Source organism: Bolinopsis microptera, chromosome 13, assembly GCF_026151205.1.
Source record: "Bolinopsis microptera isolate Bmic1 chromosome 13, MBARI_Bmic_1.0, whole genome shotgun sequence".
Taxonomy (NCBI): domain Eukaryota; kingdom Metazoa; phylum Ctenophora; class Tentaculata; order Lobata; family Bolinopsidae; genus Bolinopsis; species Bolinopsis microptera.
In genome coordinates this window covers 2367148-2381424 of record NC_087084.1, presented here as the reverse complement: position 1 = coordinate 2381424, position 14277 = coordinate 2367148, and the positions used below count along the sequence as shown (strand labels likewise).

Here is a 14277-nt window from a genome sequence, read left to right as displayed (position 1 = left end):
TCATGAAGAAAGCTGGGAGTGGCTGTATAATATATAAACAAATGGCCTTCGTAACGTTCGTTCCTCTAAACTGAAATAGCCAATGAAACATTTGTATTGTAATGTATGTACTAGTGGGGTGTACTGAGTAACGCATAAACGCTCTAAATAGGAAGTAAAGTCTGGTCAGTAACTAGTAGTTCTATAAACACTATATTACTATACATTGGGTTTATAGAAACAGTTTTTAAAGCTTTGTGATACTCAAATCCCGCGACCCGCAGCTTTGTACCTCTACACTCTACAATATTACACTCACAAAATTATCTTCTTTCTTCTTTCTTCTTTCTTCCTCCCATACAATAGGTAGTGGGTACCCTTTCCTGAATCCTGATGTTGTTTTACTTTCTTACTTGTAACATGGTCTCAATCATGACCATGCCCCATGGTTTTATCTATCCACCTTCCAATTACAGTAAAACCGGGCGATTTACCGTACCCCAAAATATTTAAAAATGTCTAAATTTTTAATTCTATAATGTACTCAAGACGTTGTCCCCGAAACTTCTTTTTTTTGGGGACTGGTTTATTTAATTAGCCAGTCAATGTTTACGAATGTAATAACTTTATCAAATAATTATAAAATATGTATTTAACATAAATAGATCAAATCAAAAACGTCATGAACACTGAACACTGATAATTTTACGTGTGTCTTAGCGACATATTATTATCAAAATTCAAACGCCTACTGATTGGCCATGATGAGCAACGTGTATCAAATTACTACACTTCTATCATGAAGAAACCTTCGTGCATTATTATAATATACATAATACATTGTAATACACAATACATTGGCTTAATTTTGTGCTTCTCGCAATCTCTGTAGCAAAGGTATTATGGTATTACATTACACGATCCTTTGTCGGCTGATCTCAAGCAAGCTTGTGAGGATCCCCCTATTTACCCCTTACTTGAGTGCTTGTCAGTCATGACTGGGAACCATTTAATCATTACTGTGCGGTAGAAAACCATCTGGCTTGGACACAAAAGTCACAACCCCAATCTACCTCACAACCCTAATAACCGTAATGTTTATCTTTCTCCAAACTGTACGCTTAATCGGACAGTAATACCCCGATTTACCGCGGAGTTCGGAGAAAGGAAAAAGCGGCGTCCTCAGATTTCTTTATCAGAGCGGCTTCGCAAACTTCAAATGTTTACAGTATTTTTACCATTTCGAAAATACTTTTTACGCTGTTATTTACTTACCTTCTGGTTCTAATGCTGACTGATAATACTAATTAACTACCAATCATGCTAAGTATCTACTAATTAACATAATTATGTTCAGGAGCGTACGAGATGGTGTTATGCCAGGAATCTAAAACAGCTATAGTGTGCTCAGGAGCAGACACCCTTATGATAGAGGAGGCCAGCTTCAGCAGAATGAATTATCACGGGTAAATAATTAGTAAATAATTAGCTGATAAGGAGCGATAATTCAAGAATCATTATTTCGCGTTATCAGGCAACGAATAAGTGGTAGACTTCAAATACATCTTTAAGTAAGGTTATAACGCTGGTAGAATATTTTCTTTAACCATCATTTTCTTTAAATTCTTTAACCATCAGGCATCAGTACCTAATATGATTAGTACTCTAATGAATCAAAATTGATGAATTATTGTAAATACAAAATTAACAAGGAGTAATAATCATAACTGTTTAATTTTTATAATACTATCTAGAAATACAAGTGTTCTGCGTTACGAATAAATAACTATTTTCATGGACCTTTTAAAGGGTGCACTTTTTTTCACAGAGCCTTATTGGTCGTTGCTGTAAACTAATTGGTTAAATATCTTTTATGCTAATTAACCATTTATCTTTATATTAGTAATAATTATATTAATTGTTACTTATTATTAGTGTAGTTCTTGATTTACTTATACTGATCGTTATTCGTTCGTAACCACCAACTCGCCGATAAGCAACGTGTTGAAAGTGGAATACTTCTAACTTATTAAACCTCAGAATATAAACACAGTATCTTAGGATCTTATCGTTAATTCGAGTTTTATGCATATCCATTATCCAACTGTCCTACAAAGGATAATACCACCAAGTCAAATATTGAGACACAATTATTGAAGTCTTGAGTAGGTCTCTATATTTACAGTTACCTGTATATTATCTAGTGTTACAGCTTTATATATAAGCTTTATAAGAGGACATATTTAACCGCATTATCAATTGTAATCCCCAAGGGAGTTATCACGCACTAGAGCACTAGTGTGTCTTTAGAGAGAGACAGCTAACATTGTGTCCAGGTTTAACTACCGGATAGTTGGGTAATTAGTAGGTAATTAGTAAGTAATTAGTAGGTAATTAGTACTAGGTAATTAGTTAGGTGATATAAGTTTAGTTGAGCTGTTAAGTGTTAGAAGTGATGTCATGTTGAGCTGTGATTGGTTGTTTTCACGAAACTGAACAGTGAACATCCAGTGTCTGTTGGAAGTGGAAGACCCTGTATTGGTTATCGCCATTCATACCAACCCAACCCAACACGGTGGGACTGTATTCTGTGTAAAATTATCTTTAATAATAAATGTTTTAATACTTTCAACACTACTATATAACAAATAATTTGAGATCATGAATACGATGTAGTTACATTGAAACGTCGAGTAAACTCCTTTCCCTAATAAGAGCATTTTTACTTGTCGCAGTAACCGGGATAAAGATAATTTTACACAGAATACATTACAACAATGCGACTCATAAATAATACTCCAATCCGGATTTTACACAGTGGGACTAGTTTGAACTAATCATTGAATGTTAATCTGTGGTTTGTTATCTAAATAATATATAATGTATCTTGGTGCGGAATGCGGATGTGTGTGTGGCTTGATTGAATTCTGGGGAAACTCTAATAACCAACAAGAGCTGGCGAATAACGAATTTTACTAGAACAATCACTGGATTATAACCGACTGAACTTAATATTATTATGTAAGATTGAAATTAAGTGATTATGACTAATTAACTGATCAGTCTCTCAAACCCACCAGGTCCTTCTGTGAAAGCTCCAAATCTCCAAACGGAAACAAGAAGTGTGCGTATGATAACAACATGGTTAAAGAAAAGGTCTCAGAGATGTGCAACCACAAAACCAAGTGTTTTGTCCAGTGAGTAATCCCTTAATTAACTTGATTACCTTAATTGCTTAATTGTTTAATTACTTAATCCACTATCTTCAACTGGGCTTAATCATATTATCTTACAATGTATTGATATGATAATAATTTGTGTGGTGGTGGTCAGACTAAGAGCAGAGCCAAATCTGTAGATACACCACGTGACCATATCACATGACACCACGTGACCATATCACATGACCACTATATATAGATAATGGAGCATATGATCACTATCATGTGAATAATTACATAATAGATATGCATCAAATAAGCTTGCCAAGACGACAAGTTAACATGCAATCTTCCTACTCGTGATACAGCTAAAAAATTGGCAAATAAGTCATGTTGTTCACCTCCCTGAGCGAAAAATGTAAAGAATTCAAGGTCAAAGCTCAAAATAATATATAAATACATCTTTGCTGAGCAGGTGAAACTTGTTCATTACCACACACAAGAGTTGCAAGAGTAACAATGGAAATATTTACAGAGCTACTCAAACATTCTTTGGTTCGGACCCGTGCCCTGGAGCTGATAAGACGCTCAATATCTACTACAAGTGTAGCGGTAAGTTAATATATACAATATATGTATTTACCTTACTCGGGAATATTTTAGCGGGTTAATTTATGACGGGGAAAATTAATGACCGGGAAAAATATGGCGGAATTTTCCAAAATCCACCACTTTATCCCAGTCATAATATTCCCGAGTAAGGTAGTAAGTTACATTTTAAAGTTTTTTCTCAAATTTTCTATATTTTCTGAAAACCACGTGACCGCAGGTTCGAACACAGCAGTTAGAGCCCTGATAGGATTCATTGTAACTCTGATCCTCCTTATTGTTATGATATTTGTGGGGTGGTCAGTGTACGCTTACAGGAACCCAACAACCCCCAGTGGACTGTGGCTTATCAAGGTATGTTAGCAATTTTAGGTATGTTTTTTAGCAATATCAAGGTATGTTAGCAATTTTAGGTATGTTTTTTAGCAATATCAAGGTATGTTAGCAATTGTTCATCTTTAAAAATTTGCTCCTTCATAAAAAGATTTATCATTTTTATAATCTCAAAATTCTCGTTGAGTCATCCTGTAGTGTTAAGTTAACAGTGGGGGAAATAGCCTGAAAATGTATCCATGCTTTAAAAAATGTAAAACCTGGACAGGAACAAGATGGTACGTGATCCTTTGATTAATCGAGTTTGTATTGGGGGTTGTGAAACTTTGCGAACCAAGATACGGGCAATTTAGTTCATTTTTTGTGGTTTTTTCGCCTTAGTATCCACATTTAAACAGATATAAAGCTATAACTTACAGAGAATATGTAGTTTAGGCTTACTTTTCATAAAAAGTAAGTCTCATTCAAAAATATTGATATTTGACCAATTTATGGGACGAAATCTACCAAATTTGGTGCGTATGACCAAATATGGGCATATGGTTTTTGGCTCATAACTCAGTCATTTTGTTGTCCAATCTTGATGAAATTTCATATACAAGTTCAGGAGACCACTAGCTACAAGTAGAGCACCATAAACCTGGGTTTTGGGCATGTTCAGGGTTTTTGGCTAGGTAAATTGGGCCTAATTTGGACCGAATATGGGCGTGGCTGCCCTGCGCGTACCGTTTGGCGGTTGGGGTCCGGGATATGACCCCCTCAAAAGTTCGGTCACTGGTCCTAGTTTGTTGGTCAACTATCTCTCAACTATCTCGAAATCAAGTTTCACAAAAAACTAAAAAAATACCCATTGGCCCCCCCCCCCCCCCCCCCCCCCCTTTAAAAGTTGAACATTCTGTTTTGGACTTTGGTCATTACATGTCCATTACATGTCCATTGTATTGGTAAACGCAGCTAGAAGCACTGATCTAAATTAATTATCTATTGAACCCTGTAATAAGAAATATTTGAGCCACATTAGCTGCTGGGGACAGTTGAAGGTGCTGGCGCTTGGTGTCAAATGGCTGTTGAATATTTTGTGGCCTATGGGTAGTGGGGAATATAAACACATGCTAATGTATGTAATGTATACCACATTGTTTGGTTATTTGAACAGTTTAGATGTTTGTATGATCCAGGTTTTCCTTTAAAAGAATGCATTCTTTCTGGACGTCAGGAATCCGCGCTTAATATTCTATTAAGTGCTTTGTCAGCACAACGTGCGCGCGCGTACAAATATATCGCGCGCGGCGTGCGAGATAAGCGCGCGCCGCGCTTCTCAGATCAGTGCATGCAGATTGTTCAGCGTGCAGTGCATGACCGTCAATGGTCATGCAATGATCCGATTCGTTAAGTACAGACCACTTGCAAAATGCAAGTCATAATTACACTAAACACTAATCTTTGTTTATTTCAGTACGGAAGATTCTGGAAGTCGAGAGCGTACAAGGAAGACACGACCGAGTCTGGTATTTAGACAGACGTTCACCGCTGCTTTTCTTCTGCAGTTGTTCAATTCTTCAAGACGTATTCAGGAGCGATCCACGCTCTGCCCTATTGTCAACCGTGAATGAAGAAAATTCGTGATGACTCCCCGACCCGGATGATAATTAACAAATTCGTTATGTATCATTATTAGCTGGTAGAATAAGTTTACTTTTCCCAATTTGTGCAAAGTTATAGTTTTTCTTTGGTTGATGAACAATAAGATGCTTTAGTTATTAAATTAATAAATTATCAGAGCATGTTAGAACCACAACATGTCTTTTGTTCAGAGTTCAGATTTTAGCTTTTCAGACTGCTCAGTGTGTTGAATGATAATTATAAAATATTTCGTTGTTATTTTTATTTTTGTTACTATGTATTAGTATGTAGGAAGAGATTGTACAGCATGTATTGTTCAAGAGGAAGTAAAATCGCCCTGACGGCAGCAGTAAAGACGATAATTTCCACTTTTGTCCACATTTTTGATATGCGAGACTGTTGCCAAAGGGTTACTTTATGAAAATGTAAACTTTTGTGTTTATTATATTTTGCGAGTCAATGTACATGAAAGGCAAAGTTGTAAAATTTCGGCGTGTCTCCTTCTCAATGGTTGTCTTACAAAAACCACTGATCTTGAAAAAAACACAAATAAATGGCTATACGGTTTTTAAAAGACCGTCTGATGGATCAGATAGTGGAGACTAGTCGAACTTTTCAAATTTTTTCCCATATAATTCTAACATATGTATGTCCGTGCCCTGTTTTAGATTTTAATTCTTGGCAGAGTCTCAATCCTTTTTTAAAACCAGATTCGGGTTCAGTAACTTTTTAATTTTTGTTGGTGTGATCTAAAAGTAGACAGAATTGCTCGTTTTATTTGTGAAAGTGTGCTTATTTTCTCCAAGCCGTTCAACGTGAGCTGGTTTTACAATGTTCTATTGAAAACAGACTGTTATTCAGTATTCACTGGTCGCCTTAGCTAGATTCTTACTAGATAATTATCTAAACATATGCTGTTAGTTGTAAGTCAGTGTTATAGTTTCTTTAATTAACGAACCTCCATCCATATTGTAATATAGGTAATGCTCGCATTTGATGTATGAGTGTTTGTGAGCATCTGTGGTTTTAGAAAATCCAAACTGTTAATTTAAATAAATATTGGATGAGTCTTCAATTTATTTCCCCATATTAGGTAGAATACCCCCATACTATATTTCTGCTCAAATTACATATTCTGTAGATTTGTACTTAAAGGAACCATCAATCGATAGTATTATTTCTCTGATCATGATCAGCCATATAGGAAAGAAGTCTCCTGTGAGTTTCTTGAAAAGCAAATCTATTGTCTTTATAAATTGAAAATAAATAGTTAACGACATTTTCATATATAAAAGTTTCTACAAACATCTGTACAAATTTATATAAGTTACAAACTGGCACTGAGCTAAATATAATACTACAATCTATACACGTAGACAGCTATAAAATGTAGAAAACTAGGAATATACGAATTACGAGTGTAGGTCACTTGCGAGGTCTCAGGATCGATGAGCTTAAACAATGCTCCAAAAATTTAAATATATACGATCAGGTTTCGGGGCCAACTAACACCATTTTTGTTCATTTGGAACTGAGGCCCCTGAAACACTAAGAAATTTAAGGCGAATGATTCTCCATAATATCAAGGAAAGAGCGCTCAGTCGATCATACATCTAAATATTGGTAACTAGTCAAACTATATTAATTGTTTTGACACAAATCAGTGGTCTTGGGTGAAAGTTAAATCGTGGTCATGAAATGTGTCCAAGAAAATATAATTCAAATCCCCACCAGTATTCAAACGCACTGATTGGCAAATATTCAAAGCTCGTCAGCTATCAATAAGTTGCCGCTATATTGTTCATCGAACAACATTCTTGAAGTTCTTCATCACTGTATCTCCATTTGGTCTTTACAGCGGTCAGGTAAAAAGTCGAAGAAGAACTTGATTTGATTTTCGCACTGAAAATAGATTGAGCATTATTGATTATAAGCTAGTAAGCTAAATTATCAGATATATATACTAGAATTGGAAAGGAAATAGATTTTCAAGAGCAACTTTTGATCTTAATTCTGAGATTCCAGAATAAATAATTCGATTTCGCGCGCAAACCGATCGATATAATGTTATGAACCAAAATTTCCATGTTACACTGAATGCAAAAACAAAGTGCTTTCTTATTCAACAAAATTAAGCGCGCTACGTTTACAAATATTTGCGGATGAGACCGAAACTTAACAAGTTTATATTTTGTTGATCCAGATCTTCGCTCAACTTGCTTCTTCAAATATGTCCAAAAACCATGAAATTCCACGCAATTATTTTGGGGCAAAATTTATAGTTTTTCCATTTATTGCGAAAATGCTCTAATACGAGGATAATGGAAACGCTACAAATTTTGCCCCAGAAACATTAAATTGAATGTCCCGATCCGTGATAATTAACTCAGACTGATGGCAAGAACCAACATCATAAGAAACTTACCGTTTGTTTATTGGTTGACGTCAGCATCATGTGATCGTACGAGTCTAAAAGTTTCCTGTTGTTGGTGTTCGAATATCTGAATAGAATTCCTGGTTAGCATATTCTGGTTTCAAGTAAGAAACCGTTTTAACGTTGATCCAACAAAGAATGAGAAATCAGAATAAGCCAATTTTAACGAGAGAAATTGAAATTATTAATAATTTCTAAAACTAACCCTTGCAAGATTTGTGAAAAGCAGGAGGCTGCGTTTTCTCTTTGAAGCACCAATAAAAGACAGGGTCTGTTAACGAAAGTCTGACTCAACTGAAAGGTTATAAGATGAGACATGAGGGTAATATAACTTACTCGGTGTAGGTTTATTTCAAACTGTACTAAAAATCACAAGATAGCCTTACCAACAAATCAGAAAATTCCAAACAATCACTTGAAATCAAACAGAACATTTTCGTTGATCTTCTTTTAACGATGAATCACTTATTTGATTAATTACTTAATTTATTTATGAATAACTTAATTACTTAATCAATCACTTGATCAATTACTTAATTACCTCGTAGTGTACTTTAAAGAGAGTTCTGAAGGGTTGTATCTGGAGTGTGGGTATTGTTAACAGCCGCACATTCACTATCTCAAACTGACAACTCTGTATCATCCTGTGTAATTACATAATTAATTAACTAATTAGCTCACTCTCAAAATAATTAACTACTGTCATTATTGAGTATCATCTAATCTAACAGTGCGTTGTCCCAATCAGAAATGAAACAAGATTTTAATGCACGATATTGCTGATGAAAATAATGAAATATTGTATATATTTGAATAATATATATTATTGAATAATGAAAGGTAAAATAATGAAAGGTAAGACAGGAGAACTTACGTGATGAGTTGACTAGCAGGTGATAGGCGCATGTGTTTGGCGGGTCTCAGTAAATCAGGAGGAAACACAACACACACCGTCTGGAGGAGAGGCTTCAAGGGATATGATCTGGATACGTATCTCCTAGCGCTCGCTGTATTCACCAACTCGTCTATGTAGGAGTGAGGAATCTGAGGTATTGGGAATTATTATTCTTGAGTGAAAAGAGGGAGTTTTATAGGGAATTTGACTTGATGTCGTGGTGGCGCCGTGTTATCTTTGGATTTGTGAAGACAGCGCAACAAAATAAAATAGAATACCAAAATGAATTATAGCCTAGATAGGGTAAGGGTATCTTGATGAAAGATTTATGATAATGAAGAATAGATAATTAGTATTAATGGTAAGGAACCTACCCCCTCAGCCTGCATATCAAGAGTGTTGGCACAACACAGTCCATCAGGGAAATATCTCTTTACATCAGTGACACTGTCATTATAAGTCGGGGACGCTGAAATTGATAATTTTAGACCATTACATCTCATGAAAACTTTATTGTTTATAACGTCGTTAGCATGAAATATCAATTTTTAAAGATTTAATCGTATTCGGGTTAAGCTGATTAAAAACTAAAATACCATAAAAAGAGTCGGAGTGTGTAGCAAAAGAAGCCCTCAACGAGAACTGATGGGAAGATTTAGCCTCCTTAAGATCTCTAGGTCCAACCAGCTGTAGCAGCTTGTAGATACAGTTCTCTGCTTGTACACAGAACACAATGCTGTCCGTGTCACGTGTTAGGTGTACTCCTACTACTGTAAACTCTGGAGGAGGGTTGTGATTGGTTACTTTTTAATTAAAACTTTACTTACCTACACCAACACTAGAATGTGCTCATTTGAAATAATTTCGACAAATCAAAACATAGTAATAAAGCTAAAGTAGACACAATTTCTTCGCTAACAATAATATATATTATCTAATCCTTCAAGAGTTGAACCACAAATGACAGTCTACACCTCTAACCTTCTTGTTCCAACCTCTTGAGTATCTTGCCAAAATGATTAACTTGTGACGTCACTAAGATAGAGGCGAGTAGCCTGGGAGGAGCTAACATACTCTTCAGTATCCCCTCTGATTGGTAGACTAGTCTGTCAGGTAGGTCTGATAAGTGGTGTCTTCCTGTGGAGGGGTCAGAGGGGTTAGATGGGTTAGAGGGGTTTGTGGGGTTATATGGGTTAAAGGGGGTTAGAGGAGTTAGAGGGGTAAGAGCTGGGTAATGAGAAATAATAAAGTTGGTTTCAGAGTATTGGTGGTAGGGTTCGCTTTAGGGCGCAAATAGCTAAACTTTATTTGACATAATGAACAATTATCCGGCAACAAAATATAGCATGATTTTTGATATAATTAGTGGTTGATCAGAAAGTACCCACCCTCCTTGCTGATGATACTATTAACATGAGTCCTGGGTGGGGGTAGATGTAATTGTTTAGGCCTCATGATCTCGTCACTGTACAGTTCCTTCTCAAAGAACAGCAGACTGGCTAGCTTGTACGCATGTTCTGGTGTCTCTGACATGATACTGCTGCAATGGTCACGTGATCCACGCCCACGTGCAGGCGTATCGTCACGTGATCTGATGCTGGGAGTAGTGCACGTGGTGGAGCGGGAGAGGAGCTGTTTGATAATTTGGAAAGCGTTGATTCCTCGGAACAGCAGAGAGATTATGGGCACTGAAAAGATAAGGAAAATGTTTCGGTTGATGTGATTTTTATCGTTCAGTAATAAATTGATATTTGAAAACATGATTTATTTATTGACAGTCCCTAATCATCAACAAAGACACAAAGAGTTAAAGGTATTAAATAGTTATATATGCAAGAAATAGAAATACTGCGGTAAAAACTTGGTGACGTCACCCAAAGTACCTGTCTGAAGGAACTGAATGTCACTCTTCCAATGTGGATCACCCACTTCGTACTGAGTAACTTCTCTAGCTTGGAAGGAGTTAAGTTTACTGATGAGTTTAACTCCCAACAGTTCCAGCTGACCTGTCTCATTCTCTGGTACCTCTATTCCCAACGTGTCTGTGAAAAGTTAAGTTGCTCTGTTAGTTGAATATAATTATATATATGTGTAATATAAGGATAGGAACATTATTTATGGGTCGCATTGTTGTGATGTTTCTGATGAACATTTCTGATTAATAAATATACTAATTGAAAATACTAAGAGTTTTTTGTAGACATGAACAACATCACGAAAAGACTATAAAATTCACGAAACATACCACAGAAATGAACGAAAGCGTGTATCTCGCGCCCAGCTGTAGCGGCCACATCTTTACCGATAAGAGCTACGAACACTATCTGTTCTAAGTCACATTTCTCTGTTATCACGTCCTGAGGTTTATGTAAAATGTGTTGAATATGCTGAAATATGTTAAAATGTGTCCTGAAGTTTATGTTAAATGTGTTGAATATGCTGAAATATGTTAAAATATGTCGGAAATCGAAATAAAAGGCAAATTTTGTCACCTTAGAAAGATTTCAAAATAATTTTCAATGAAAGTAAATCAAATTTTTCTTCAACATTATCACACAAAATTTTAATCTAATTAACATTTTAATTACATTTTAATTAATTTAACTTGATCTAAACACCATTCTAGGATAAAAGCAACACATTTACATAATTTATCGATACAAAACAATTAGTTATCAAAAACTTATGAACGATGTTAAAATAATGAAATGTTCTGTAATTATTGGTAATATTGAAACATTTTCAATTTTTAAAAGTTAAAATTATTGGTAATATTGAATTATTGGTAATATTGAAACATTTTCAATTTTCAAAAGCTAAAAAATGATAGCAAATTATAAGAAAAGACACCGTAAAGATTCTAAAATCGAAGATCACATTGAAAAAAAAAACATGACAAATTGTACAATTAATGGAACACTAATACGATGATACATAATTTATGTAATAAGTAATGCAGTTTCATTTTTACGTATAAAATATTACGAAGCTGTCTCATTGAACATATAAGCAATGCAATACTAAATTGGAGAAATTGTATTAACAAAAAGTAATCAGCCAAGTAAAGGTATCTCAACAATGTAACATTGAAGTATTAGAAATGGCACTCTACTATTATAAAACACTTTACTGTACTGTATTAAACAATATTAAATGAAATTAAGCCAGAGAAGGCATGAACTTCAGAAAAGGACAAAACACTAACGGTACAAAAACTTAAATGAGTTTCAGGGAAGGGTTACTAAAATTTTACGGTAGCGCTCGATTTTATTCAACAATTTTCAAAGTGCTCAGCACCACGAAAAATATAATTTTTTCTTCCGCTTTCAAAACTTGTTTTGACGCTGAAAAACTATCAATAGTATTATTGAACAGTATTAAAACACTTTGTGGGCAAAAATATTTCATTGTGGATGTATAAAGAGCCGAAAAAATTTAGCGCGCAAAAAAACATTTTTTTGGAGGTTTTTTATTTTGACCGGGTTAACTCTTGTGCGTGCTTATTATATTGATATTAGCTAGTGCGGCAAATGAAAATGTACAAGAAACCAAAATATGCAAGCTTTTCTATTGAATTAACCTGTCGAAATTTCTAAAAAACCTCAAAAAATGGCCATTTTTGGGGCAAAAAATCGGTTTTTTCAAAATAAAACCGGGTTAACCCCATTTTTAACACTTCCCACTATCCCCAATCGATTCAGGGGCCAAAAATACGTCTTTTAAGACATGTCTGATGACTCTGGTGTATCGAGCAGACAATCCCCGTAACAGCTTCGATCTACTATCCTGTTTAATGAAGTTCAATAAATGGTCAAATTAAAATTGTAAATTGATTTCTACGGTTCAAGTTCTAAAACGACAAACGGATTAATCGGATCTATTTTACTTGTTCAAAACAAAACAATATAAATAAAAGACTGCACGTCAGAGGTCAAAATAGCTTGTTTATGTTAAAAAGTAGTTTCTAACTTATCTAAACACGTGGAAGGGGAATATGGATTGTTTTTTATTTAATGAAATTATCAGACACGCATACACAAGTATTTTCGAAAAATCGATTTAGATATTTCAAAAAAATTTTAGGGTTTCAACAAATTTATTTTCATATTTAATACGTCCATATAATCAATAATAATACCACAAAAAATAGGTATTAAGTTGTGAAAGAACCTCTATAGCTAACGTCAGAACTAATCGGCCGCGCAAATAATGTTTTTTGCAATCCACAATTTCGGCGTAAGATCGGCAAGATGCTAACCAGAACCTGCCGGGTCCTCATGCAGCATGCTGTTATATATTATTTCTGTTCATAATCATACGAATAGATATTAGGCGGAATGACAGGTTACTGGGCGGTGCTCAGCCTGTCATTTCGCCAAATCTTTATTATGTTTATGAACATAATAGCCTGGGGTCCCCAGGTAAAATGACAGGCTGAGCACGGCCCAGTAACGAAATTCACCACTGGGCCACGCCGCGCCGAGCTGCGAAAGATTGACATCGTGAATATAAAAAATCAACAGGGAGAATATCAATAAACATGCACCCGTACCTGTCATGTCCTGCCATATAAACTACCTCTTTCACTCTCCACCAGGTTCACCAGTTCTTCCAGTTCTAAAGCGTAAAGGAAATTAGAAATCTAGATCTAAGAAATTTGATGATATTACTACAACATACAAATATGCCTATTTTGTCGTTTTTATTTTGAGTTTTACCTCGAAAATTAGAAATTTTCAGAAAATGTGTTATTGGTCTGGTTTGGGGAGCGGCCTAGGGCGCTTTAATTATTCTTGCCCATCATCAGCCGCTTCCCCGGTCCCCGAGACTTCATCTTTACTTTCGTCTGGTTTTCCACTCTCTGTTCAATCACCAAGTTACTAGCTAGGTAACAACGATTTCGAGGATGGTTCAGACAAACCCTTGCTCTCACCCATCTGAGCAACAAACCAGTGCACTGCCAACTATGCTACCTCACACTTGCATGTTTATATCCAAGCAAAAGTTATCTTTATACTAACATTGTTTACAAAATATTTACCTTGCACGCACGCACGGCTACCCAGCGACACACCGAGAACTAGCTCTACCTGTTGATTATACCGTATAAGGCGTGTAATTAGCTGTGCAAATATCACGTGCTAGATGCAGCTAGTGAAAGTGATAGAGACCGAGCTAGCTGCAGCTCTTAATTACGCCTTATATGGTCCGTAATGGCTCTGCATAATAGCTCAATATCACGC

General features: G+C 35.5%; 2 protein-coding genes across 4 annotated transcripts in view; one reads left to right on the top strand and one right to left on the bottom strand.

The window, feature by feature from the left end:
* LOC134825329 (plexin domain-containing protein 1-like) overlaps window positions 1–6870 on the top strand; it is a 35893-nt gene extending 29023 nt beyond the window's left edge. For all 3 annotated transcript variants that reach the window (XM_063837502.1, XM_063837500.1, XM_063837499.1), the window contains 5 exons: window positions 1337–1445; window positions 3060–3176; window positions 3676–3752; window positions 3970–4103; window positions 5539–6870. In XM_063837502.1, coding sequence (XP_063693572.1) covers window positions 1337–1445; window positions 3060–3176; window positions 3676–3752; window positions 3970–4103; window positions 5539–5598 — 497 coding nt within the window. In that variant the 3' untranslated portion in view covers window positions 5599–6870. The remainder of the gene's footprint in view (window positions 1–1336; window positions 1446–3059; window positions 3177–3675; window positions 3753–3969; window positions 4104–5538) is intronic.
* Window positions 6871–6950: 80 nt separating this feature from the next.
* LOC134825330 (dynein axonemal assembly factor 8-like) lies at window positions 6951–13225 on the bottom strand. The gene is made up of 11 exons (XM_063837503.1): window positions 11280–13225; window positions 10918–11076; window positions 10423–10722; window positions 10016–10171; window positions 9631–9813; window positions 9409–9503; window positions 9014–9183; window positions 8681–8783; window positions 8345–8433; window positions 8131–8206; window positions 6951–7607 (listed from the first exon to the last, which is right to left on the bottom strand). The coding sequence occupies exons 3-11, from the start codon at window positions 10565–10567 to the stop codon at window positions 7536–7538; spliced, it is 1089 nt and encodes a 362-aa protein (XP_063693573.1). The 5' UTR covers window positions 10568–10722; window positions 10918–11076; window positions 11280–13225; the 3' UTR covers window positions 6951–7535.
* Window positions 13226–14277: the final 1052 nt, after the last annotated feature.